General features: G+C 39.4%; 2 protein-coding genes across 35 annotated transcripts in view; both read left to right on the top strand.

The window, feature by feature from the left end:
• The first annotated feature begins 2509 nt into the window (after positions 1-2509).
• On the top strand, positions 2510-8975 carry RIPPLY2 (ripply transcriptional repressor 2). Its single transcript, XM_008969458.5, has 4 exons — positions 2510-4960; positions 5144-5222; positions 5545-5609; positions 8702-8975. Exons 1-4 carry the CDS (start codon positions 4713-4715, stop codon positions 8847-8849), a joined length of 540 nt encoding a protein of 179 aa, XP_008967706.1. The 5' UTR covers positions 2510-4712; the 3' UTR covers positions 8850-8975.
• Positions 5230-25830, top strand: part of LOC100977566 (cytochrome b5 reductase 4) — a 173723-nt gene continuing 153122 nt past the window's right edge. For 31 of the 34 annotated variants that reach the window (XR_008625693.2, XR_008625689.2, XR_008625692.2 and 28 more), the window contains exons 1-2: positions 11115-11314; positions 15633-15786. Coding sequence is in view for 3 of the 34 variants with exons in the window: in XM_003816390.5 (XP_003816438.3) it covers positions 11240-11314; positions 15633-15786 (229 nt within the window). In the remaining 31 variants the exon portion in view is untranslated. Of the gene's footprint in view, positions 5508-11068; positions 12688-15632; positions 15787-25830 lie in introns of those variants that run through there. The other 3 variants (XM_055113928.2, XM_003816390.5, XM_034962476.3) reach the window with 3 other exon arrangements.

Below are 25830 nucleotides of genomic sequence, written 5' to 3' on the forward strand. Positions count from 1 at the left end.
TACTTAAATTTGGTCAAGTAAAAATCTTGCCATATTTTTATTAATTGGTTCTCCTTTTTTTCTAGTAATGCATTTCTTTTCACAATTTTAAGACAACCGATATTTTCTCAGATTCATGTCTCATCACTACAGTAGATCCCTCCTTCTCCATGCCAGAACTAGTCACCTTAATTAAACTTGTTTCCTGGGAGTTCCCAGACCTGGATTATTGTCGTCACTGATTCACACACTCCATTCTTATGAGGATTCTCTTCAGGGCTATTGATCTCATTTTTTCCTTCCTCTTTGGGGACCATGAACCATCATCCAGCCCCTGTCTCTTCAGAAGCATCTCCTCTCCTGCCTCCTCTCCTCATTTTCTAAACATACTTTTGTCTGCACCCTAAAACCAAGATCCCTTTATGGACCCAGCATTCTCCCTCTATTTTTCCTCTCAAAAGAGTAGCTCAACTCACTGTTTTGATTTCTTCTTCACCTCTAATCTACAACTCAACTTGCTGTAAAAAAAAAAAAAAAAAGGTTCTGTCCCTATACAGTCAAACGATATTGTTCTAAATTCACTTATAACCCCATAAAGGGGTTATATTGCCAAATCCAATTAACACTTGTCCTTATCTTATGTGACCTCTTGGTAGCCCTGACTGCGTTGGACCTCTTCTGCCTTATTGGAGTTCTTTCATCCCATGTTTCCACCACACCTGCTTTACTAAAGCACTTTCGCACCTTGCTTTACTGAAACACTTTCTCTTTCTCTTCTTCTTATTCCTCTTCTTCTTCCTCTTCTTTTCTTCTTCCTCTTCTTCCTCTTCCTCTTCTTCTTCCTCTTCTTCTCCTCCTCCTTTCCTCTTTTCTTTCTTTCTCCTCTTTCTCCTTTCTCTCCTCCTTCCTTCCCTCCTTCCTTCTCTCTCTCTCTTTCTCTTTCTTTCCTTCCAGTCTTGTTTTGTCACCCCACTGCAGCCCCAACTTCCCAGGCTCAAGTGATCCTCTGGCCTCAGCTCCCTGAGTAGCTTGGACTACAGGCATGAACCACCATGCCTGGCTAATTTTTTTAATTTTGTTTTGTGGAGATGAGCTCTCATTATGTTGCCCAGGTTGGTCTTGAACTCCTGAGCTCAAGTGATCCTCCCACCTTGGTGTCCTAAAGTGCGAGGATTACAGGAGTGCTCCACTGTGCCTGGCCTACTGATGCACTTTCTACCAGCTTCACCACTCCTTTTCAGTGAGATGGGTTTTTTTGTTTGTTTTATTTTGCATATCCTCTCACCTTACAATCAAATGTTGATCTCTAGGCTACTGTCCTTGGTCCTGGACTCAAGCTACAAAATTTCCCTGGGAAAACGAATCAATTCCTATTGTTTTAATCGCCATTTTTTTTTTTGCTGATGACTCTCACATTTAAATCTTTAGCCTTAAATTATCTACTAAACTCCAGACCTCATGTCTCTGGTTGTCCCCTGAATATCTTCTCCACCTACATGTTACTGAGCCTTCCAAAGTCTCAGATCTATTCTGAGTTCTTTTCCTTGGGGTGAATGTATGTTACATGTAGGAAGGAAGACGAACTGAATATTTAGTAGCCAGAAGGGCAGATTATGGCACTCTTATATGTTGTTTATTTCTGTTTCTCCACTTTCTGAACACATGGTAGAATTGCACTTCCTTGCTTTTTGAAATTGGTGTGTCATGTGACTTGTTTTAGCCAGTGAAATGTGTGTCCCTTCTAGGCAGAAGCCTCTGAAACCTGGTAGGCAAATAATTTTATTCTTTTCTCCTTGTACATTCCAGCGGGAAGAGGCTCCATCAGCTTACATCCTTAAGTGAAGATGATGTAGAGCCGACCTCACACCAACCAAAAATGGATGTAGGGCATGAGTGAAAAATAAGCCCTTGCTATTTCAAGCCTGTGAGATTTTTGAGTTATTTGTTACCACCAAATAGCCCAGCCCATCCTGACTGATTTAAGATTCAAAACCAAACTCATTATTTTTTTCCTGCACATCATTAACAGAATAAAACAACATAAGAGGATCTCACCTGCTCTTTATCCTATGCTCCCTGTTTTCTATGTCTGTGTTTGAGCCATCACCATTTACTCACTTAATCGGGCTAGAAACCTGGGAATATATCCAGACTCCACTTTCAAGTCCTCCTACATTTTATGACTCAAGTAGTTCTTCAGGTTCTATTTCCTAAGTATCCCTCAAATCTATCCCTTCATCTCCATTCTTAGTGCACATCTTACTATCTCTTGCCTAGACTATTACAGTGGCCTTTTAAATGGACTCCCTGTCTCTAGCCTTTCCTAAATCCATTTTCCATATGGCTGCCTGAGTGATTTTTATAAAATGCCATTCCACTTTCCTGCTTAAAATCTTTCATCAGTGCTTACAGAATAAAGTGAAAATGACTTAGCATAGCATTTTAGGCTCTTGATAGTCCAAACCCCTTCTATCTCTACAGCATCTCTGCTCCAGAGATATCCAGTCCCTTTTCCTCTCACTCCTGAAGAAGCCAGACAATACCATTCTTTGATTAATCCTTCCAAAAATATCAACTTAGATTTGATTTACTCTAAGAAGGCTTTCCTGGTTATCCCAAACAGACTTCTTAAGTTCCTCCCACCTATCTGCCTAAAATGCGCTTTTACTATTGAATGTATCACTTTAATTTTTTTTTTTTTTTTGCTTATGTGTTTATTGTAGTGGTCAGAGTTTGGAATAATTGTAATCTTCTCAAGGATAGGAGGAATACCTTACTGTCCTTATCTGGAAAGCACAGTAGTTAGCACATTACAGCCACCTCAAAAAGATTTTTTTTTATTTTTTATTTTCATTTTAAGTTCTGTGGTACATGTGCAGGATGTGCAGGTTTGTTACATAGGTAAACATGTGCCATGGTGGTTTGCTGCACCTATCAACCCATCACCTAGGTATTAAGCCTAGCATGCATTAGCTATTTTTCCTAATCCTCTCTCTCCTCCCACCCCACCCACTGACATGCCCAGTGTGTGTTTTTCCCCTCCCTGTGTCCAGATGTTCTCATTATTCAGCTCCCACTTATAAGTGAGAACATGCAGTGTTTGGTTTTATGTTCCTGCGTTAGTTTGCTGAGGATAACGGCTTCCAGCTCCATCCACGTCCTTGGAAAGGACATGATCTTGTTCCTTTTTATGGCTGCATAGTATTTCGTGTTGTGTATGTACCACATTTTCTTTATCCAGTCTATTACTGATGGGCATTTGAGTTGAATCCATATCTTTGCTATCGCAAATAGTGCTGCAATGAACATACGCATACAAACATTATGCATGCCATCTTTGTAAAATAACGATTGATATTCCTTTGCATATATCCCTAGTAATGGGATTGCTAGGTCAAATGGTACTTCTGGTTCTAGGTCTTTGAGGAATCACCACACCATCTTCCACAATGATTTAACTAGTTTACATTATGGAACTGAAATAATAAGCCATTTTATCAGAAAGGTTAACATCTGTTAAGGCCTTATATTTTTTTACGTAGCTAAAATCTGTTGAAGGCTTACTATATGCCAGGCACTGCAAAACACATTTTATAAGCTTTATTTTATTTAGCCTAACAATAACTGTAGGGGATGCAGACATGCATTAGGTATCTATCCTTACCGATTTTCTTATCAGAAGCAACCCAAATCTCACCTTCCTGGCAGGTAGATCATTATAGGCTCTTAGCTACTATTAATAATTAAATTATTTTCCTATGCAGTAGCTGAATGAATAGCAGAGACAACTATAGTTTACAATCAAGATTTTTGTCTAAACTTTTAAGAGAAAGTCTAGTTTTATTATTTAAAACATTTTGAAAAAAATTTATAACATTTATATATCATCTTTTCCTCGATGCATAACACTTTTTACAAAGTTTAGTGGTAGATAAGTGAGGGGTAACTCAAATCAGAGAAACAGGGGTGCAGACGTTTGATTAACTTGTCTCATATCATAACTTTTCAAGATTTCATTATCATTCCACAACACTGCCCTCAAAAAAGAGTTTTGTAATTACCATTGAGTGACAAAATACCAAGTAGTGACAGAGGTGTATAGACGAACTCAAAAGTTATTGTAGGAGGATACTGATAAAATGTTGGGGAAAATCACAAAAGACACGAGAAGATAATTTAGAGCTCTATGCCCAAATCACCAGAACAGCGAATCTTTTACAATTTACCTCTTGTTGCCAATAATTTTCTATTATCTTCAAATAATAATAGGCTGGAGTATGAACCCAGTTTATCAATACTTTTTTAAAAAACCGACATTCCTCTCTTAAGGAGTCCATCCATTCACCCCATTTTTAAAAAAATTGTTCCATGAAGAGGAATTAAGTTTATTCCTTTGAATTCTAGTCTGCATCCCAGCTTTTAGAACACGGGATGCAGAACCAGTTGATTTGCCACAGGCCAAGTCCTGAGTCTCCAGCGAATCAAGAAATTAACCAGTCACTTGGCCTTTTTGCAGAAATCCACAAAACGTGTAGACTCGCTTAATTCCATCTCCTCCTGGCCTCTTCACACGGAAATTGGCTGCTCGGGCGAATGTTGTTTTTCTCCGCAGCCATGTGTCGAAGGGCGATTAACATTCGCTCGACAAAACCCTGTCCCGGGCCATTTGGGAGTTGCACGCGTTCACACCCGGGGCTCAGCCCGGTGCGCCTTCACGCGCAGCCTTTTTGTTTATGCGGCTAGCAGGGAGAGGGGCGGAGAGGCAGCGAACCTCTCAATGTGCAGCAGGCCGCGAGGGCTATATAAAGCTCGGGTCTCGGACCTACTGGAACTGGCCAAGATTGCCCGCGAGCTGGCAGCGGCCTTCCGCCCAGCTCTGCGGCGTCATGGAGAACGCAGGAGGCGCAGAGGGTACAGAGAGTGGAGCTGCGGCGTGCACGGCCACCGACGGCCCTACGCGGCGCGCGGGCGCGGACTCCGGGTAGGCTTCTCCGCGCTGCTCTGCGCCTCCCAGCTTCCCCCGTCTCTCCCGCCTGCGCCTCCCCAGTTCCTCCCCTCCAACTCTCCATCCCCCACTGCCCGGTGCCAGCGCTCGGCTTCGGTGGATTCTCCCGGGTCTGGGCTCACGTCTCCTCTGCGCGCCTTGTGTTCCCCCATCCCGCAGATACGCAGGCTTCTGGAGACCCTGGGTGGACGCCGGAGGCAAGAAAGAAGAAGAGACGCCGAACCACGCCGCGGAGGCGGTGAGTGAGCCACGCGTCTCAGGCCGCGCCTCCCACGGGTGCAGAAGATCGACCAGGGCTCTCGGGACGCAGGGCCTGAGAGAGACATGCGAGACACCGGTCCTGCCTCTCGCTTAACATCCCGCCTGCCGGTGGCCATAAAGGTGCCGACGCGGCGGATGTGTCCTCTGGAGCGATGGGCCACAGGCACCCAGCCGGGAGCGAGGCTGCTGAGAGCCCTGGGGTTACATTCCCAGCGGGCACGAGGAACACTGGGTCGTGCACGTTTCCACTTTCTAGAAGGAGGTGGGTGATAACTGGATTCACTTCCTTTCCTCTCCAGATGCCCGATGGCCCTGGAATGACCGCAGCCTCAGGAAAGCTTTACCAATTCAGGCACCCAGTCAGGTGAGTGACAGGCCTCGCCGAAGGTCTCCCGCTCCTCCAGCCCCGGGGAGGAGCCAGGGGCATCGCGCAGCCCAGCTCCGCAGCTGGTCCTGCAGTCTCTCTCTCTCTCTCTCTCTGAAAATCTGGCTTCAAGGTTACTTATCTTCTCACTCATCAAATTGAAAAAGGTAGGGGCTCACGGTCCCACGTAAAGGGACTATTGATGAATACATACTCAGTGAACTTGATGAATATATTACGAAGAGGGAAAGGGGATGATATGGTAAGAGAGCGGTGACATCTTGTGCTGGCAAAACAGTTTTTATTTTTAAATCCTAAAGGGTTCGAATGAAATTGACTTCGCATCAGGCAGAGTGTGTGTGCTGCTTTTGTCTTGCAATCTGGAAGGAAGAATGGGATTAACAGTTACAGTCTTACAGCAAATCAAGTTTGCCGAGTAGGAAAAAATAGAAATATAATGAAAATCCTAAAGATTATTGAGAATGGTTATAGAAAGGGTCAAAAGTTTATTTAACTTGCGGAGCTAGTTTACTGTTCCTAGTCACAGGAAGTCAGCCTTTATCTAAGATTCTGTGTCACTTTTATTCAGGTGAAATGTTAATAATTCTGCAGTTTTCCTGCCTCCGAGAGCTGTTAAATGAAGAGCTGGATGATGTTTGTAAAGTGCCCGTGGTCATAAATAACACATAGAAGTCATTACATCTAATTTCCTACCGTGTACTAGCACTGGTGAAGGACACAGGAAAAAGTAGTCACAGCACATGGCAAGTGTTGTAATGGAATTTAGTTTGGTTAGTTTTACAAGTATGGGCAGGGCACGAAGTGCCTAAATCTGTCAGTGGTAGGGGGAAGGGTCAGGGAAGTGTATATTATAAGTTGTGGTTACCTGGCTGAGTCTTGGAAAAGTTAGATGAATGGGAAGTGGGAGCAAAAGAAATAGCATTGGAAAAGAGAAGCAGGATCATGAAACGGTGTGGCTCCTTGCGGGAACTCCAAGGAGTTTCGGTGTGTGAAGTTGTGGTCATTTTAGCAGAGTAATCAGAGGCCAAATCTTGCACACTCTTGTACAGAGTTCTGTCCTGATCCTGTATGTAGTGTTGGGAACCCATGGACTTTATTCCGAAGGTAGTCTTGGGGGTTATATGTTAAATAGGCTTAGTCAGGACATCAAAAGTAAAACTGGAAGTTCTGCAATATTTCAGGTAAGAAATAATGATGAACCATTGTAAGACAGTGGAAGTGAGGGTGAGACTGGGTGAATCTAGGAAATACTTGAATGACAAAATAGATTAGGCTTTATAACGTATTGGATATGTTAGGTGAAGAAGAGGTGAAAGGCCAGAACGGCTCCTAAGTTTGTGGCTGGTGAGCAAGTGAATGCTGTACTAAAAGAATGTAAATTAGGGCCGAAAACAGATTTGGGAGGTGAGACCATGAGTCAAGTTTTCCACTTATCATATTTAATGTGCCTATGGGGCATCCAAAGAGTGATATCCTGTAGAGAACTGCGTACGTAAGTTAGGGGCCCAGAGTCAAGATCTTAAGTGGAAATACAGACTTGGGAGTCCATGGTAAATGTAGGGTGGGGAAATCATGACAGTGGGCCAGGTCATCCTAGTTTGTTTAGAGGGAGGGCTGATGTTCTCAATGAAAACCTGAGGGAAGGCCAGCATCTAACCAGTACACAGAGAAAGAGAGGTCCACAAAGGAGACTGAGAAGAATCAGAACAGGAAGAAACTCAGAAAAGTATGCGGGCCCTGGGAGAAAAATGGCCCACAGTGAGAAATTCTGGACAGAGTATCATAATGACTAGCATTCTTTGGGTTTGCCAGTTCCAGTTACGCATTAGGAAATAAATTGTTTCTTATATAAGAAATTCCTTTCTTTTCTGAAGTACGGTTACAATTTAATTGTTCTTTTCTTATATTTTATTTTTATTCATTTATATCTTGACTAATATGGTGTGTTTTATTCTTTTTATTCAGCTGTCAACTTTTTGAGGGTAGGGACCATGATTTATTCATCTTTAAATTGTGAATTATGTTGGCACAAGGGATCACTAAAATATTTATTGAACGACTGAATAATTGATAGTTACTTGTTTAAGCATCAAAAATATAAACTTTTTTTATGATTTTTGCTGGAAACATTTATAAACTGCATTGTTTGTTTTTCTGCCTTTTAAAGTGGAGCATACTGAACATAATGTAATCTTCCATTTGTTGGGATGACTCCATTGTATGGGTATATGGGCTGTTTACCCTGCACTAAAATGACTGCACTGTACTTGGTGATTCAGCCTTATCTCTCCTCTTTCTTTTCCTTGATGAAGACCAGAAGGCAAGATTAGTATTTGTCAGATTTTTGAAATTCTGAGGTAATCATACTTACATGCCAGTTATTTGTATAAAACATATATAATTTCTCAACATTTCATATGATATTCACAAATTTAGTTGAATGGGGAGAAGACAGGCACATAGAATCAAAGTTGAGGTCAGAAGTAGTCTTTCTATGCCTCAAGTTGTGAGTGCATAGACAAAAATTTTAAAATACTGGTTTTTATACATTTTTAAACTTACGTTGTCTACTTCTATAAGAGTTAAATCTGTGAGTTTTAAATAAGATAATAGGTTATTTCCACCTTTTTGTAAGGTGCATAATATTTTGTCATCTTTATAAAGCTGGCTATCATTAAAGTTTTTAATGTAGTGGTAGAACTCAATTCATTTTTTCCAAAGGAATTTAGAAACTGGAAGACAAATCTTCTATATATTATAAGAATAAATATATCCATAATGTACAAAGTAAGGTAAACATTGATCTTATGCATATCCAGGGTTTAGTGTAAATTTGTTTGATCCAATTTACAGCTTGAATAAAGATTTACAATAATCAAACAATTATTGATACTTGGGCAAGTAGATTCCATGAAAGCTGTGATAGTAGCATATTTTAACTCTGTATCTTAAGGCTATATCCAAATGTATAAGTCAGTTGTTAAATATATGGAGCTCTTGAAATTTGACCATTTCATGAGTTTAAAGATTCTGAATGTGAAAAAATAAAACATGTTGTCTGCTTCTTTCAGACTATTTTGGCCAAAATCAAAATGTTATGATTACTTATATCAAGAAGCAGAAGCTCTTCTGAAAAATTTTCCAATTCAAGCCACAATTTCATTTTATGAAGATTCTGATAGTGAAGATGAAATTGAGGAGCTGACCTGTGAAAATTAATCTGATTAGCTACTTTTGATTATATCCAAAGCTTGTAGGGTTTAAATTTAGTGTACAAATGTATCATAATTATTTTAAACTAATTTATTTGTATATAAATTATTAATAAAATGAAATATTTTGTAATTATTCTGGTATTTGGCCTTTTCTTTATCCCTACACTAGAATTGAATGTTGGAATCTAAAACAGGTGCCATCTACAAATGTCTTGATTGTATTATAAATATTTGGGGCTTACAAAGAATACATTTTTCTTTTCGTTAAATTGCAAATTTATATTTAGTTATAATTTTGCAAAGAATGACAGTATTTAATTCTCAAGACTGAATCTTTTAACATCTATTTCCTACTGATGCCAGTTGGATGTTGTAGTTACATATCAATGTTATCTTATTAGATAATGAAGAAAATAGCCTTATGTTAGAAATCACTCATTTATTAGTAAAGATTTCTTAGCAGATGGAGAAAAACACATTAAATCATTACCTGTAATTGAAAAAGGGAATCAATCTTAGGGCTTTTAAATTATAGATATTTTAAATAAATGATGAGCAAAGTAACTCGTATTTTAATACTCCTCTTCAGTCCTTAAATCCAGTAGTAAAATAGTATGGATGTTTAATACTTAATGTACTACATTGAGGGATCCCTAGAATTAAAACAAAACGTTTAAATTTGAGTGATTGATATGGAGTCTAAAAAAGTGGAGTCTAAAGGCCAAAAGTTGATAGTATCTTCCATTTCTGTACAAAGGGGAGCTAAGAAATTTGGAAAGTATGGAACATTCTTCAACAATATTAACTTTTCCTTGTTCTGGTTCTCTGCTTTTGATATTCTTATGTAAAAGTTTTCTCACGAGAACTGAAATAAATCTCAGTGATTAGTTTTTCTTGTGTAGACTCTAGAAGAATATGTCATCATTTAATGAGAGAGAACACAGAAGCAATTTGCAAAGTCAAAGTAATACAGTTAATTATAGTCATGAGGTTCTTTTAGCTCAAATTCAGTCTTCTCATAATAAGCATTTCAATTGCAAACAAAAATGGATAGAGGTGAATGTCATAGGTGGCTACCTTATTTGAATGCTCTTATTTGAATGGCCACATATAGTCACACACTTTTTCTTCTGATTCTGCAAACATAACCTTGATTTTTTAGGCACTTTAAGAACTAAGTAGTTAAACAGAGAAAGTTTAAAGCATGACAATATGTTCAGAGTTAGGAAAAATTAGTAATTAAAGGAGGATGGGGAGGATTATTTAGAACTATGTTTCTTCTCCTGAAAACTTTCTCCCTTATTGGATTCTACTCTCAAGATCTATGTGTTCCCCAAGGGACACACAAAACAATCAATCAAACAAACAAAAACCATCAGATTTTGAGCATTAGAGCCTGGTGTTTACCTGCACAGTGTTGGTCCTTTTCCCATTAATATGTTGGAATAGCACAAACAGCCACTGCCACTTATTCAGTACCTAATATTAATCAGGCACTGCAGTATGTAGTTTACATATGATCCTTTAATCTTTAATAAACCCATTATGCAGATGGGGAAAATGAGACTTTGAGATACTAAAGTAACTTGCATAAGACAGCTCAGTCATTAAGTGCAGGGATGGCATGCAAACCAAATCTGACTTTTAAACGTTACTTCATCACCACAGCTGGAGGTGAGCTGCATCAGTACACAATTCCCAGTGAAGACAGGAAGTTACATAAGGAGGGAGAATTTGTGAGTGGGTGAATAGAGCAGAAGGTGACTTTACTAACGTCTTTCGCGCATTCGTTAGCCCTCAGCATGCTTAAAGGTGAGGTTTAAGGATGATTAAAGGTTAGGTTTTCTTCTTACCCCACAGTAGTGGCTGTTGACATTTGATATTTTTGCTCTTAAAGGTGTGAGATGCTCTTTGCATTACAGCCTAGTGCCTTACAGGAAAGAATTTCAGAGAAACTAAAATTCGTTTTAGTCCATATTTCAAGTAGTGTGTTTTAGTCCATATTTCAAGTAGTGTGATGGTACTGCTTAACAATGAACAGACATTGCTGTTCCGGGTTAACAGGACTAAGAATTTGTTCCCACATTCGGTCAGCACCAAGGCTAAGGAACAGCTTCACTCTCTAATCTTTCCACGAAATAGCTGTCACCTTGCTCCGGTGCTGAAGTTCGGGATGCGGAACTAGCTGAGCATGCGTACTTCCTCCCTGCCGGCCCTCCCTCCGTCCCGTTGGCTCCGCCCTCCGCGGACGTGCTGCGTCAGAATGCGCCTCACCCCTGACGACCCCGGAAGTGGGTCGGGGGCTTGGCCTCTGCCCGGCCACAGAGCCGGAGCTGGAGGTGCTGTCCCGTCCGGCGGCGATCCCCGGGCAGGGCCCGGGGCCGGGGTTTGAAGATGCTGAACGTCCCTTCCCAGTCTTTCCCGGCCCCCAGGTCGCAGCAGCGTGTCGCCTCCGGGGGGCGTAGCAAGGTAAGCGGGTGGCTCCGTGAGTCTCTCCCCTCGCTGCGTTTCGAGCTCTGGCAGTGTGTTCTCTTCTTCCGCCCCAACTCCCAGCTCCTGCACCCCTCTCTAAGCTGTCGTTCCCTGCTGTCCTTGCCTGCAACCTCTTTCTGATCCCACTCTGTCTACAGTCCCTAAATTCCCCTTACCTCCTCCCTTTCCCCTAGCAGTCCCTCTTCTTTCTGGTCCTTTATCCCGCTCTATCCGTTCCCTTCCTCCAAGTCCTTTCCCGCGATTTAAATTTATGTGACAGAGCCAGGCACTGAGCTTGCAGTATTATAGGCGCTCGGTATTAGCCTCCTTCCCTCAACCTCATCTTCTCCCTGGTCTTTTGTTCTTCACTGCCTGAAGGAGTTGTACCACATCACTCGATGTGGGTTCCCTCGCAGGAGAGAAAGGCTTGGCAGTGGCGACAGTGACCGTCCGTGCAAGGATGGGGACTTCTGGAGCTGGGGAGCTAGGTCAGGTTTACAGACACTATCCAAGACATACTGCCTTTCTTTCTTCCTCTGGTACCTGATTGTTTTGTCATTGCCTTTTCTACTAGTATCACTTGCTAACTTCGAAGCAAATATAATACTCTTGAGTTCTTGTTGAGCACAGTTGCTGTTAGCAACAGGTGGAATACTGTACAGATATATTTTATATTTGCAGAATTCAATAAAAATTGTGTTCTTTGTTCTTTTGCGAATGTTGTTTGTTCCTATTTGTTAGTTCCTCATTCTGTAACCATATCTTTATCTTTCGTTTGTGACACTTCCACTTAACTTGGGCCACTCGGTTAACTCTTGAGTCTTAGCATCATTTGGAACCCTTATCGATTTTGTTATTTTTCTCCACTTAGACCTGGCGTTCTGATTCTAGTTCAGAATGAATATAGGTTCAGGGATGTGTAGTTTTCATTAGCTTTCCAGAGATTTCTTAAGTACTTACGGGTGGCCGTGTATATTCTCAGTGCTTTGCATGTATTAACTTTAATTTTCACAATTATCCTTTGAAGTGAAAGCTTTTATTGTCTCTATTTCACAGAAAAGGAAACTGGCTAAGAAATGTTGCCCTAAATTGCGTAGGCTTGTGTTGTGGTTCTGCTGTGAAATTTCATTTACTGATTCATATATCAATCATCTAGCCATCCAATCATGTATATTTTTCTCACTGGCTTTTGACCTATTTCTTGAAGCTAAATACTTGACTGAATAACAGTGTTTCCAGAAAGAATCTCTGAATTGGAATATGAGTTACTGTCCTTCTTCGTTAAAAATACCAACTGTGTTCTTAGCATCCATTTAAAGGAGAAAACTTAGAAGCAAAGACAAAAAGTCACACAGGGGGCGATGGCAAAGGTGAGTCTTTGGTCCAAAAAGAGAACAAAATAAGATTATTGTGCAATTCTAAGGAAAACTCAGACTCCACTCTTTTTCCTCTTTTCTTTGTGAAACAAGATGATGCTGAGAATGTAAAAACTGAGTCAGGTTTGGATGAAATGGGTAGAGGTTGAGAAAATAGAACCTAGTTGGGAAGGTTGTGTATTATACAAAAGGTTCTCAAATAGTGTTGTTTCATTCAACAGCATTTAGTTATAATATTGATGAGAAAAAAAATTCGTTTCGGCCGGGGCCACTGTCTTTGGAGTTTGCATGCTCTGTGTCTGCGTGGGTTTTCTCTGGGTACTCTGGTTTCCTGCTACAGCCCAAAGATATGCAAGTTAGGTTAATTGGTGTGTCTAAATGGTCCCAGTCTGTGTGAATATTGGGTGTGTATGAGTGTGCCTTACCATAGGATGGCATCCTGTCCAGGGTCGGTTCCTGCCTTGTGCCCTGAGCTACTGGGATAGGCTCTGACTACCTGTGACATTGAACTGGAATAGTTGGGTAAATAATTATCTTACTTGTTTTTTAATTAATCTTTCTTAAATGTATATATAGCTAACATTTCTTTCAGTGTTTAATATTAGAAGTATTTTGGTCTTTATTTAGAAGTCTGGTGATGTTTTTGTGACCAGAAATATGCTGCAGGAACTTTTGTTTATGTCAATTAACCCACGGTAAAATTAGTTTCGTTGTACATAGTTTAGTTTCCAAGCACCTAGTGACCAGCTTAAGTGAAGGCTTATTGTAATTTTTTAAAGGCACAGATTTTGAAGTGAGAAAGACCTAGATTCTTTCACCATATCTGCCAGTTAATCTCTTTGAGTCTGTTTCCTCAGATGTAAATGAGAATAGCAGTACCCATTTTATAGGATTGTTCATAGGATTCAATGAGATAATGTTTCTCTTAGCACAGCCTTGGTAAGCACCCAGTAAATGCTACTTGTCCTGAGGCTTTTATTCAGATCTCACAGACTTGAGTGTGACACAGAATATGCACTCAACATATGATAGTTATTATTTCTATTAATACTAGTAAACAAATACTTATTGAGAACCTATCATATGCTGGAGTTTGTGGTCTCTGATTTCAGGGTGTTTAGTCTCATAGGTTGCATGAAATAGTGAACATTCAGTTATAATGTCATAAGTACTACAACAGGGTGTTATGACCGCTAAGGAGTTGAGGATCAGAGAAGCCTTCCAGAGGAATTAATGGGAGTTGGAGTGAGGTTGATCCATGCAGGGAAAGCAACACTACTATAAGCAAGTACTTGACAGCAATAAAGGAATCAAATAATCAGTTCCCATTTGGCTAAAGTATATAATGGAAAGGAGCAAAAGTTAGAACATGGAGCTAGTACGGTCAACTGTGACCAGATTGTGAAGACCTGGTAAATCCCTAGGGAATTTAGAGACGTTGTTGTAAGGTGACCTGAGGAGCCACTGAAGGAGGGAGAGCCTGTGATTAGATTTGCATTTCTGAAAGATTGCTTTAACTATCCTGTGGATTATGGAATGGAGAGAGGTGAGTGATTTTAGTTTGGGATGGGAAAGGTCATTTTCTCACACTTCATTTATTGGGATCAAGAGACCTAGAGTTTCAGTGATAGCCAGAATGGAATGATGTAGATTGATAGGATGGAATGTGAAAGGCACCACAGACCTATTAACTTGGTTACTTTGGGAGTAAATGGATGTCTAAAATAGATATGATTCAGGAAAGTGAGATATGTAAACATCCTTGAATGTGTCTGCTTTTACATTAAACATTCTTCTGTTACTACGTTACAAATTAGTCAGACAAGCTTAGTTCCATAGAGATATCTTGAAAATGTTCTGGTCAAAGTACTAATAATACTTCTCATCTGAAAACTTTGAAAATGTGTTTTATAAAACAAAACAAAATAAAAACCCAAACCATCCTGTTACTAAGTTCCCTAGGCAAGGGTTGGCAGTTTTTTTTCTGCAAAGGGCCAGGTGGTGTTTTCGGCTTTGAGAGCCTCATAAGGTTTCAGGCTCTTTACCACCACATGTGAAGATGATTCTTTGCTCAAGGGCTGTATAGAAACAGGTACAGGCCATAGTTTGCCACCCCTTCCCTACAGTGTTACAAGTTTTATTTTCCATTATTTGATAAACTTTGTTACTCAATGGATTCTTAGATAAGATTGCTATCTAATGATTTCTAATAGTCTGTTTATCTTGACAGTCCAGAAAATCAACTATAGTTAATTGTCTCTTTACCTTTTCTTCTGTCAAATCTCTTTGATTTTTAAGGTGAAGAAATTTTGGTCCAAACTGGTTAACTGTAACATATTAATGTCAGAGCTGGGACCAGAACCTCTTTTCTAGTTTCTGGTTCAATACCATTCCTGTTATATGGTCAGCCCTGTGTAGCCCTGGGTTCCACGTCCAAGGATTCAACCAACTTTGGATCAAAAATATTTGGGGGAAAAAATTAAAAATAACAATACAACAATAAAAAATAAGAATTGTAAAACAATGCAATACAACAACCATTTACATAGCATTTACATTGCTTTAGGTATTATTAGTAATCTAGAGATTATTTAAAGTATATGCGAGGATGTTCATAGGTTATATGTCAGTACTTTGCCATTTTATATGAGACACTTGAGCATCCTGGATTTTGGTATAGGGTAGGGGGAAGTCCTAGGACCAGTCCCCCAGGAATACTGATGGACTACTGTACTGTGACATCAATATGGTGAAAATTTGTGTGGTAGAATTTCAAAGCCCTACCTTTTATAATTCAAATACAGCATAAACAATGTTGACAGCCTCTTAAAACTGTAAAAGGATTTATAGAAGTGTTAGATTTGAGTTTTATTATCTTTTAAAATGGAATTAAAAGTAATGAAGAAGCTAGATTTAATTCTTCCTTTTTCCATTTTTAGGTACCTTTAAAACAGGGCAGAAGCCTTATGGATTGGATTCGACTGACCAAAAGTGGAAAGGATCTAACGGGATTAAAAGGCAGGTTAATTGAAGTAACTGAAGAAGAACTTAAGAAACACAACAAAAAAGATGATTGTTGGATATGCATAAGAGGTAGGTGGTATTTATTAAGTCCTTCAAAAAATGCTGCCTGAACTTTCCAATTATGATGTTACATAACCTCACAGTCATGTTATTTTAAACAATTGACAATTTAACAAAAATATGCCTTGTGCTTGACAATAACTTATATAATTCTGACTTTGGATAGTATTTCTTCCTTAAGTAACCATTATATTCTGATGCAGAAAACAGTGAACTTCTTTTTTTTTTTTTTTTTTTTGAGACGGAGTCTCGCTCTGTCGCCCAGGCTGGAGTGCAGTGGCGCGATCTCGGCTCACTGCAAGCTCCGCCTCCCGGGTTCACGCCATTCTCCTGCCTCAGCCTCCCGAGTAGCTGGGACTACAGGCGCCCGCTACCACGCCCGGCTAATTTTTTGTGTTTTTAGTAGAGACGGGGTTTCACCGTGTTAGCCAGGATGGTCTCGATCTCCTGACCTCGTGATCCGCCCGCCTCGGCCTCCCAAAGTGCTGGGATTACAGGCGTGAGCCACCGCGCCCGGCCAACAGTGAACTTCTGATACGAAAAAGTTTTTCTTGCTTCCTTGTACTGCATTTCCTTTGAAAGGAAACAAGCATTTGCCAGGCAATATAGTACAAAATTATTTGGTAAAATCCAGTTTATATAGCAATAACTTTCTGTCTCAGAGCCTTGTAACAGAATTCTGTTGGAAAAAAAAATCTCTGAGAATCTAAAGTAAACCTGAAAGTCCTGCATTAAAGCCAAATCTTCAGTTTTCACTTGCAGCAATTTTCATTACATGGTATATGTTTCTTAGCAATATTAGTTACTTGATTTTGTTTAGCTCAGAGTGCATTAGAAACTCCAAATTAGATATAAATGTATTGGAGGAGGTGAGCAGACAGACAAGAAGGTAGCTGATAAAAGCTGACTTTGTGGTAGCCAACAACCTGATATCTAGTAGGGGAACAAAAATAAAAATGAAAGGCATCCAACTATACCATGAGGCTCCATACATGGTTAACTGTGTTTACCATCTGTTTAGAGAGGAAGGGAAATATATCATTTTTGTTCTTAATGTAATTGTAATTTTATCATTGTGTAATTTTGGTTTGTTGTCAGTTATCCTGACTACACTATAACCTATATGAGGGCAGGGACATTGTTGGTCTTACTGCTCTGTCCTGAGTGGCTGGCACATAGAGGCCATTGACTTGTATTTGTTCAATGAGTGTAACACTTACTTTTAAGAAGTATGGTCACTTAAAGAGGTGTCTGGTGGTTTTCACAGTGGATTGGTGATATCAACACCAATAAATGCTGTATTAATTTCCTATGGATGCCGTAACAAAGGACCACAAACTAGATGGCTTAAACAACAGAAATTTGTCTCATAGTTTTGATGGCTAGAAGTCTGTGATTAGGGTGTCAGCAGGGTTCGTTCCTTCTGAGGACTGAGTAACAATTTGTTCCATGCCTCTCACCTAGCTTCTGGTGGTTTGCTGGCAATCTTTGGAGTTCCTTGGCTTATAGAACATTACCCTAATATCTGACGTCATCTTCACGTGGCATATTCCCTATGTGCTTGTCTGTGGTCAGATTTTCTGTTTTTATATGGACCCTAATCTTACTCGATTAGGGACCTCCCCTACTCCAGTATGACCTCATTTAATTTTGCATCTGTAACAACCCTGTATCCAAATAAGGTCATATTCTGAGCTACTGATGGTTGGGACTTCAACCTATGAATTTGGCGGGGGACACAGTTCAACCCATAACAGACACAATTAGAGTGTGAAATTTTCAGTGGCAAAGGGTATGGAAACTTCCAGCAGGTGATGACGTAGTTTGTATTGAGACATAACAGGTGTTCAGCTCCCCAAAGTTCCTCAGAGACCTACAAATGTGAATGGTACCAGCAATCTGGAATGAGGATTCTGGCAGGTGCAAAAAGATCCTTTTGACATTTTATAGGGTTTTTGCCACCCTCTTTATCCTTCCTTCATGCTCCCTATCTGTTTACCTGCTGCAAGTAACTGGTACAAAATGACTTCCCCATTGTGCCTGAGTGTTTTCTGCTAGATAGGGTGAAGTCAAGATTAATTTCCCAAGAACACCTTCCAGCTGGCCCAGGCCGCAGGCATGCCTGAGTTCTGTTTCTGCACTAGGAAACCACTTTGGAAAACTTGATTATGTGAACCCTTCATATCCTAGTGATACTAGATAATTGAGGCATTATTAGAATACAGTTAGACTTTATTATTCATATGATGTATTGATGGGGACAAGGGACTGGATTGCTGTGTTTGAAAAGTGATACAGGTTGAGTATCCCTTATCCAAAATGCTTGGGATCAGAAGTATTTTGAATTTGGGATTTTTTCAAATTTTGGAATGTTTGCATTATATACTTACTGGTTGAGCATCCCAAATCCAAAGACCGGAAATTTAAAATGCTCCATTGAGTGTTTCTGTTAAATATATTGGAGCTCAAAAAGTTTCAGATTTTGGAGCATTTCAGATTTATGAATTTGGGATACTTAACCTCTACACTGCTCCCGGTTCCATATCCTCTGTAATGATTTGAATGTATAGCACCTCATCTGGTAAGGTGCTTGAATTAATCATGTTTTGTTTTTTTTTTTTTATAAAGGAGACAGGATCTCGCTTTGTCCCCTAGGCTGGAGTGCAGTGGCTTGATCTTGGCTCACAGCATCCTTGACCTCCTGAGCTCAAGTAATCCTCCTGCCTCACCCTCCTAAGTAGCTAGGATGACAAGTGTGCACCACCATGCCCAGCTATTTATTTTTTATATTTTTCTAGAGATAGGGTCTTGCTCTGTTGCCCAGGCTGGTCTTGAATTCCAGGTCTCAAGCAGTCCTCCTGCCTCAGCCTCCCAAAGTGCTGGGATTACAGGCATGAGCCACCATACCTGGCCATGAAGTTTTTAGAGGTTTCTGCTGGGGAACATGTTCTACTCTATCTATAGTAAGATGTTTTCCCCTCTTTGTAGAAATAAGATGTGTCTTTTTAAAAATCTTTTTGACAGAGTTTGGTCTTTTATTTTATCAAGAAATACTCAGTTTAGACCCTGCTGATGGAGGAAGGATAAATGATTGTTAGCAGGCAGAGTGAAGCACCTTAAGAGGGCTACAAAGTGTAAGTGATATCAGACTGTTGGAAGGGAGACACATGAGTTAGGAAAACCAGGGATGCTTTTGTGGTAGAGATAAGCCTTGAAGCAGTAGACAGGATTTCAATAGGAAATGAGGAAGTGCACTCAGGTGGAAGGAAAGGCCTGAACAAAGGTACAAACACAGGAAAGTTTGAGGTGTTCTGGAGCTTAGGTTAATTGTTGGAGAATTATAAGAAGGAAGGCTGGAAAGGTATGTTAGGTCAGATTGTGGACAACCTTGAAAGCCAGACTGGGAAATGTATTCCTCATATAGATGGCAGTGTATACTCTTGAAGGGATTTGAATGTGGGGACAGTGTTATAAGAGTATGCCTTGGAAAGATTAATCTGGTGGTAGGTGTGGTGAATTGAAATAGGGTAAGGAAAGCATTTATCTTCTTACAGAAGTTCGGATGATAACAGGAGGTGAACCAGGATGTTGACAAAGGTCATGGAATAATAGGATGAATGTGAGACAAACAGATTACTGGTAACTTCTAGCATGATCCCAATGAAACTAAAAATACATGTGTAAGGGAAATGGCTGTGCTTTAGTCAGGAGTAGGCCGAGGTGGCCTTTCTGCACAGCATGACTCAGCGGGTTTGGAGCGCAGGCACATAACCTCACACATTATGTAACCATGTCATGTGAGCTCGTGCTTGGCTCTGAGTCACTATTGTCTGTAAAAAGTATAATTGCCCTGCTTACGCTGTACATACAGCTTGCTCACACCCAGTGAGAGAGTAAAGCCATGTTGAAACTGTCTGCGATTCCTTAAGTGTTTTTCCAGCTACCCTCCACTTGCCCACCCACTCCCCTCAGACCTCAGTTAGAACCTGACAACATGACTAAACAAAATTACCTTTTTCTTCACAGCTGTTCTAATTTAAAATATTACTGATAGCTTCTTAATGGGGGAATGTGTGTGCCAACTTTAGTCTTGAAGGTTAGAGATAGTGTTTGGACCCAAGTTTTCATCAAAACTGTGCCACAGGGAAGCATGGTATCATAGTGCCATTTTTTTTTTCCTTTTTTAAAGTACTAATTCCTTCATTTTGTGACAATTGCCCCATTTTTAGATTAGGTCTGAATTCAACTGATCACAATGTGGGAGACACAATCAGTTTCTTCAGGAAATCTTAGAAAATATACAATTTGGTATGGGTTTTTATGACTAATATTTTGGGGACTGTTTTCTTTTTTTGAATAAGTAGCGGCATTTCTGCTTCATGTTCAGGTGTGCTGAGCCTAGTCACATACCTTAAAATGATGGTATAAAAACAGCACTTGGCTGACAGTGGGATATAAAAAATGAGCATCAGTTTGGAGTGATCTCTAAGACATGTGTATCAAGTTCCTAATTTTTTCATTTAATTTTCACCATTTTCTGTAAAGTATGTAATTATTGTAATGCAGTAGTAGTTAATTGGAATGCTGAAGAAATGAGTTTTTAGGGGGATTACTGTTTTTTTAAAAACTTGAATTTACCATTAATTCATGCTTTTATATTTTTCTCTCTTGTTGTTTCTCCCTCTCTTTCTCAAGAACTAAAGATTTACAAACATGTAAAGTGTTGAGCAAGTAGCTAAATCACTCGTCTGAGAGTTCTTCTGTCAAGCCTAGATCAGACTGTTTTTACTGTAATATGATATGTTTTATTGTAGTACAGTCAGTGTTAGTAATGATGCATTAAGTAGTGAAATCATCATTTGGGCAGCATGGTTCACCCTTTTATCTTAGCGAGGGTAAGGGAAGTGTGGCTTGATACTCAATAACAGTCCATTTGAATAAATGGTATTTCAAAAAAAGTTGACTACAGCCAAAGGACTAGTGTCCCTGTTGCTAAAAGTTTAGCAGATTAGGTTCTCCAAATGGTATTTTAATGGATTTCACTTATTTAGAAATGAACACATTTTGATTTCTCCTTATGCTGATTGTCATATACTAGTAAATTGAAGAGGCTTGCTTGATGCCACTGCAAAAGTGGCTTATAATGGGTCTGTATTTTTAATTTCATAACTATTTTTTAAAACTTGTGAAGTGGATCCTAAGAAGTAGTATTTAGTCCTGTTATATTTCCATTGCAGTTATTTAGATTTCTAGGTTCATTTACAACAAACCTTTTAAAATTTACTCATAGGAAGGTAGTGTAAATTTTTGTGAATATAGTTGATCCTCATTATTCATGGACTTTATATTTGCAAGTTTACCTACTTGCTAAACTGTATTCATAACCTCAAACTCAGTACTCACGGTGTCTGTTATTCATTCAAAGACACACACAGAGCAGTGAAAAATATCTTTGTTGCCCAACGTGCACATTCCTAGCTGAGGTTAGACAAGGCTATGTTCTGACTTCTTGTTTTAGTTCTTATACTGTAAAAAAGTGTCTTTTTGACCAGGCGCGGTGGCTCACGCCTGTGATCCCAGCACTTTGGGAGGCCAAGGCAGGCGGATCACCTGAGGTCATGAGTTCGAGAACAACCTGCCCAACATGGCAAAACTCCAGCTCTACTAAAAATACAAAAAATTAGCTGGGCATAGTGGCACATATCCCAGCTACTCTGGAGGCTGAAGCAGGAGAATTGCTTGAACCCGGGAGTCAGAGGTTCCAGTCAGCCGAGATCACACCATTGCACTCCAGCCTGGGTGACAAGGGCATAACTTCGTCTCAAAAAAAAAAAAAAAAGTGTCTTTTTTTGAGGTCTGTTTAGTGCCATAATTTTTACATTTTTGTGTTTTTGGTTGGTGTTTTTACTGTTTAAAATGGCCCCCAAGAATAGTGCTGAAGTGCTGTGGCAAGAAAGCTGTAGTATGCCTTATGGAGAAAATATATGTCAGATAGGTTTCATTCAGACATGAGTTATAGTGAGTTACAGCTGTTGGCTGTGAGTTCAATGTTCATGAATCAACAATATATATTAAAGAAGGTGTCTTTAAACAGCAACACACATTAAACAAGTTTATGTATTGATTGGTTGACAAACATCTTGTCATTATAGGCTCATAGGAACCCAACTTTGTATTTTTTACTAGTAGCAATGGGTCAATATTCGCTAATTCATTGTTTGCAGCATACAGGAACCCGACTTTGTATTTTTTCCAAGGAGCAATGGGTCAGTATTTACTAATTCAGTGTTTGCAGCAATTTTATGGAAATGATTGCTATGAACAAGGATAACCAACTATATTTCTTTAGATTATCTTTTATTTATACTTCAGTAATGATAACGAAAGCTTTGTACTTTTTAGGTTAAATTCAGACCCACCAAAAATAGAGCTGATTTATCTAACCGTTTTTTTTTTTCTCCTAGGTTTCCTTGGCTCCTTGGTTCAATTCTGTTTTCAGAAACTGCAGTGTTACTTGTCCATAGCAGGGAAATTTTTCTACCTGCTCTTTTAGGAGCATTTTTTCAAATTTGGGACTAATGTTTTAATTTGTAATAGAACATATTAACCCAGTAATATACTATCTAAATAATAATATATTATTATTACAGTTAGTTCAACCATTCTATAGTTTACTTTGTGTACTATCATCATTACTTTCTTGGCAGATTTTTGAACAACTCTCTTCTTCCATTTTCTTGTTTAGGTTAGATTAAAACCCACTGTATTTGTAACCTCAAACTCAGTACTCACAGTGCTTTTAGACATTCAAAGACACGCAGAGAGCAGTGAAAAAATCTTTGTTGCCCAACATGCAGGTTCCTAGCTGAGGTCAAAGAAGGCAGTGTTCTGCCTTGAATACAAATCAACAATGTTCTGCCTGGAAGAAAATCAACATTATTTTAGTGGTACATTTCCCTTCTTTCATTGTTTGCGTTTTTTTTTTTTTTTTTTTTTTGCGATGGAGTTTCACTCTTGTCACCCAGGCTGGAGTGCAATGGCACGATCTCGGCTCACTGCAACCTCCGTCTCCCGGGTTCAAGCGAGTCTCCTGCCTCAGCCTCTTGAGTAGCTGGGATTATAGGCGCCTGCAACCATGCCCGGCTAATTTTTTTGTATTTTTAGTAGAGATGGGGGTTTCACCATGTTGGCCAGGCTGGTCTGGAACTCCTGACTGCAGGTGATCCACAGCCTTGGCCTCCCAGACTGCTGGGATTACAGGTGTGAGCCACCACGCCCGGCCTGTTCATTGAATTCTAACCTAACCCATAGATTTTTCAAGTTGCCTTATTTCACATCATTATGCAAATAATCTAGTCTTTGTCGATTGTATTAATTCCTCTGTCTTACTGACATCTAAGATTATTTGCTTTCTCTTACTTTTACCCTGTCTTTATCTCCTAAATTGTCATTCACTCTTTTCCTTCTCCTCCTTTTTTTCACTTTTTCTCTCTCTGTACTTCTCTCCCATTCATTAAAAATCTAGTGGAGAGGAAAAACTGCTGATCTGAGGGCCTCATCTAACCCTCAGGTGTTCTGTTTGGTTGACACAGTGGTTTAGAAATTGCAGCCAACATTCTGAAATTTTCTTTGTGGGAAAGTTTTTCTTTTTTATTACAAATTTAATTTTAAAAAAGGATATAGGGCTATTTAAATTTTCTCTTTACTTTTGTGTCAGTTTTAGTTGTGTTTTTCAATGAATTCATTAATTTTATCTTATTTAATATATTGGCATATAGTTATTTGTAATATTCCCTTTTTATTTCTTTAATGTCTTTAAGTTCTATGATATACCCTATATATCCTTTTTCATTCCTGGTGTTGCTAATTTTTTCTCTCTTTTTTTTCTTGATCAGTCTTACTAGAAGTTTATCAATTTTATTAACATTTTGAATAAACTAATTTTGGTTTGTATTTTCTCTGTTGCTTCTTTTCTGTTACATTGTTTGTTGTTTCATTACTTGTTGTTTTCTATTTTGTTACTTTTATTAGTGATGTAGCTAGTTTAAGATTTTTTTTCTTCAGCATTTGCATCCTTATATTTCTAGAGATAGTCTGCAGTAACTCTCATTATATTCCTGGTTATTGCCTGAATTACTTGATAGTGGCAATTTTTACTCCTATTTATGGTTTGGCTGTTGCCATTATCTTTTTGCACATTCAGATGTATTACCCAGTCACATAATTCTCAGGTTTAAATTAAAACCTCATATATAGTTAAATATTCTTTTTAGAAAGTGCTTCCTTTTTTTAAGTACCCTAGCAGGGTTATTGATGTGTCAGTTATATGCTATGTGCTAAGTGTTAATTTTCACAACAGACCAATGAGGTAGGTCCTCCATTTCACAGATTGAGGGTACTGAAGCTTAGAGAATCCGCATTTACCAAATAAGAAAACTGAAGCTGATAAAATCTATTAGTGGGGAGTCATAGATGTAAGTGATAGAAAACTATTTTGGCTTAAGCAGAAGCAAAAAGTTACTAAAAAGTTAGAGGTGAGGATTGATGCAGGGGCTCAGACCAAGTCCCCAGGACCTGCTTTCACATTATCTTTTGGTTTCCCTTCTGAGATCACTGTGTTTTAGGATTAACGCTAAGTTCATAGCCTGAAGATGATCACAGAAACTTCAACCCTAGTTATTTTCTAGTTCTGTTCTGTTTCTCTAATAGCTGAGATAAAGGTCTTAGATTTGACTTTGATTGTAACAGTTTTGATCGAGTTCCCATTGCTGGTACAGTAATTCTATTTCAGGGAAAATGGTATACTTACTCACTTAAACCTAGGTCACAAACTGCATCCTGTAGCCTAGTGTGGGACCAAACTGAAGCATATATGACAGGGAGTAGTTCCCTGAACAAAAAGTGATACTGTTGCTAGAAGGGATTGGATGCTAGGGGAAAACATTAATGTCTACCACAGAGAGTCTGGTAACTTGCCAAAGGCATAGCTGATGAGAATGGAGCCACTGTTTCAACTTAGGCAGCCTTATTCTAAGCCTTTACACTTAAACTATAGACTGTGCTGCCTCCTGTTTTACTATATTCAGCTCTAAAGTTAATCATGCTTTAGCATTTGTGTGTGTTTCTCACTTTGAGTGACATAACATAATTAAGAAATTATCATAGGGTGTCTGTTACTTATAACTCTTCTCGTGTTAGTTAACATTGCTAGTTAAGAATCATTAGGGTATCCTTTTTTTTTTTTTTTTTTTGACAGGGTCTCACTCTGTCACCCAGGCTGGAGTGCAGTAGCATGATCTTGGCTCACTGCAATCTCCACCTCCTGGGTTCAAGTGATTCTCGTGCCTCAGCCTCCCAAGTAGCTGGGATTACAGGCACCGATCACCACACTCGGCTAATTTTTTGTATTTTTAGTAGAGATGGGGTTTCACCATCTTGGCCAGGCTGGTCTTGAACTCTTGACCTCAAGTGATCCACCTGCCTCAGCCTCCCAAAGTGCTGGGATTACAGGCATGAGCCACCTTCTGAGACAGTTTTTATCTTTAGTAATTTGATGAAACATAGTTTTTGCTTTTTCGTATGACTGTGTGTAGTTGTCGCTCATAAAATATAGAGAAGACAGGTTTTAAGTTTCCTTTGTTGGTTCATTCATTTAATGAATATTTCTCAAGGGTCTGCTATGCGTGTGCATTACACCAGGTTCTGGAGGGTAATACAAATTTAAAATAGAGATGGCTTGTGCTCTCATAGAATTGACAATCTGCTCGGGGAACAGAAAGTGTTAATCCAGTCTGTTAGGTGTTGTTAAGGAGAGGTGTGCTGTGCTGAGTGAAGATCGCAGAAGACTGAGCTGAGATCTGAAGGATACATGGGAGTTAACTAAGCAAGGAGAGGAATGGGAACATTATTCCAGGCTTCAGGAAAAAGCATGCAAAGGATGGGTGGTGTGTTTATGTGTGATTTCTTTGTGATAAAAGAAATTATGTACACGGGCAGGTGTTTACAGTGAATATAAGGAACTTGAAGTGGTAGCCATATTCTATCTTCTCCTTT

The sequence above is a fragment of the Pan paniscus genome, chromosome 5 (assembly GCF_029289425.2).
Source record: "Pan paniscus chromosome 5, NHGRI_mPanPan1-v2.0_pri, whole genome shotgun sequence".
Classification (NCBI taxonomy): domain Eukaryota; kingdom Metazoa; phylum Chordata; class Mammalia; order Primates; family Hominidae; genus Pan; species Pan paniscus.

What these genes read in the sequence shown, in the direction of transcription:
- RIPPLY2 (XM_008969458.5), top strand. Translation starts at nt 4,713, where the DNA reads ATGCGGCTAGCAGGGAGAGGGGCGGAGAGGCAGCGAACCTCTCAATGT. An exon ending in CGCGCGGGCGCGGACTCCGG is followed by an intron (nt 4,961 to 5,143) that starts GTAGGCTTCTCC and finishes CCCATCCCGCAG; the next exon opens with ATACGCAGGCTTCTGGAGAC. An exon ending in CAATTCAGGCACCCAGTCAG is followed by an intron (nt 5,610 to 8,701) that starts GTGAGTGACAGG and finishes TGCTTCTTTCAG; the next exon opens with ACTATTTTGGCCAAAATCAA.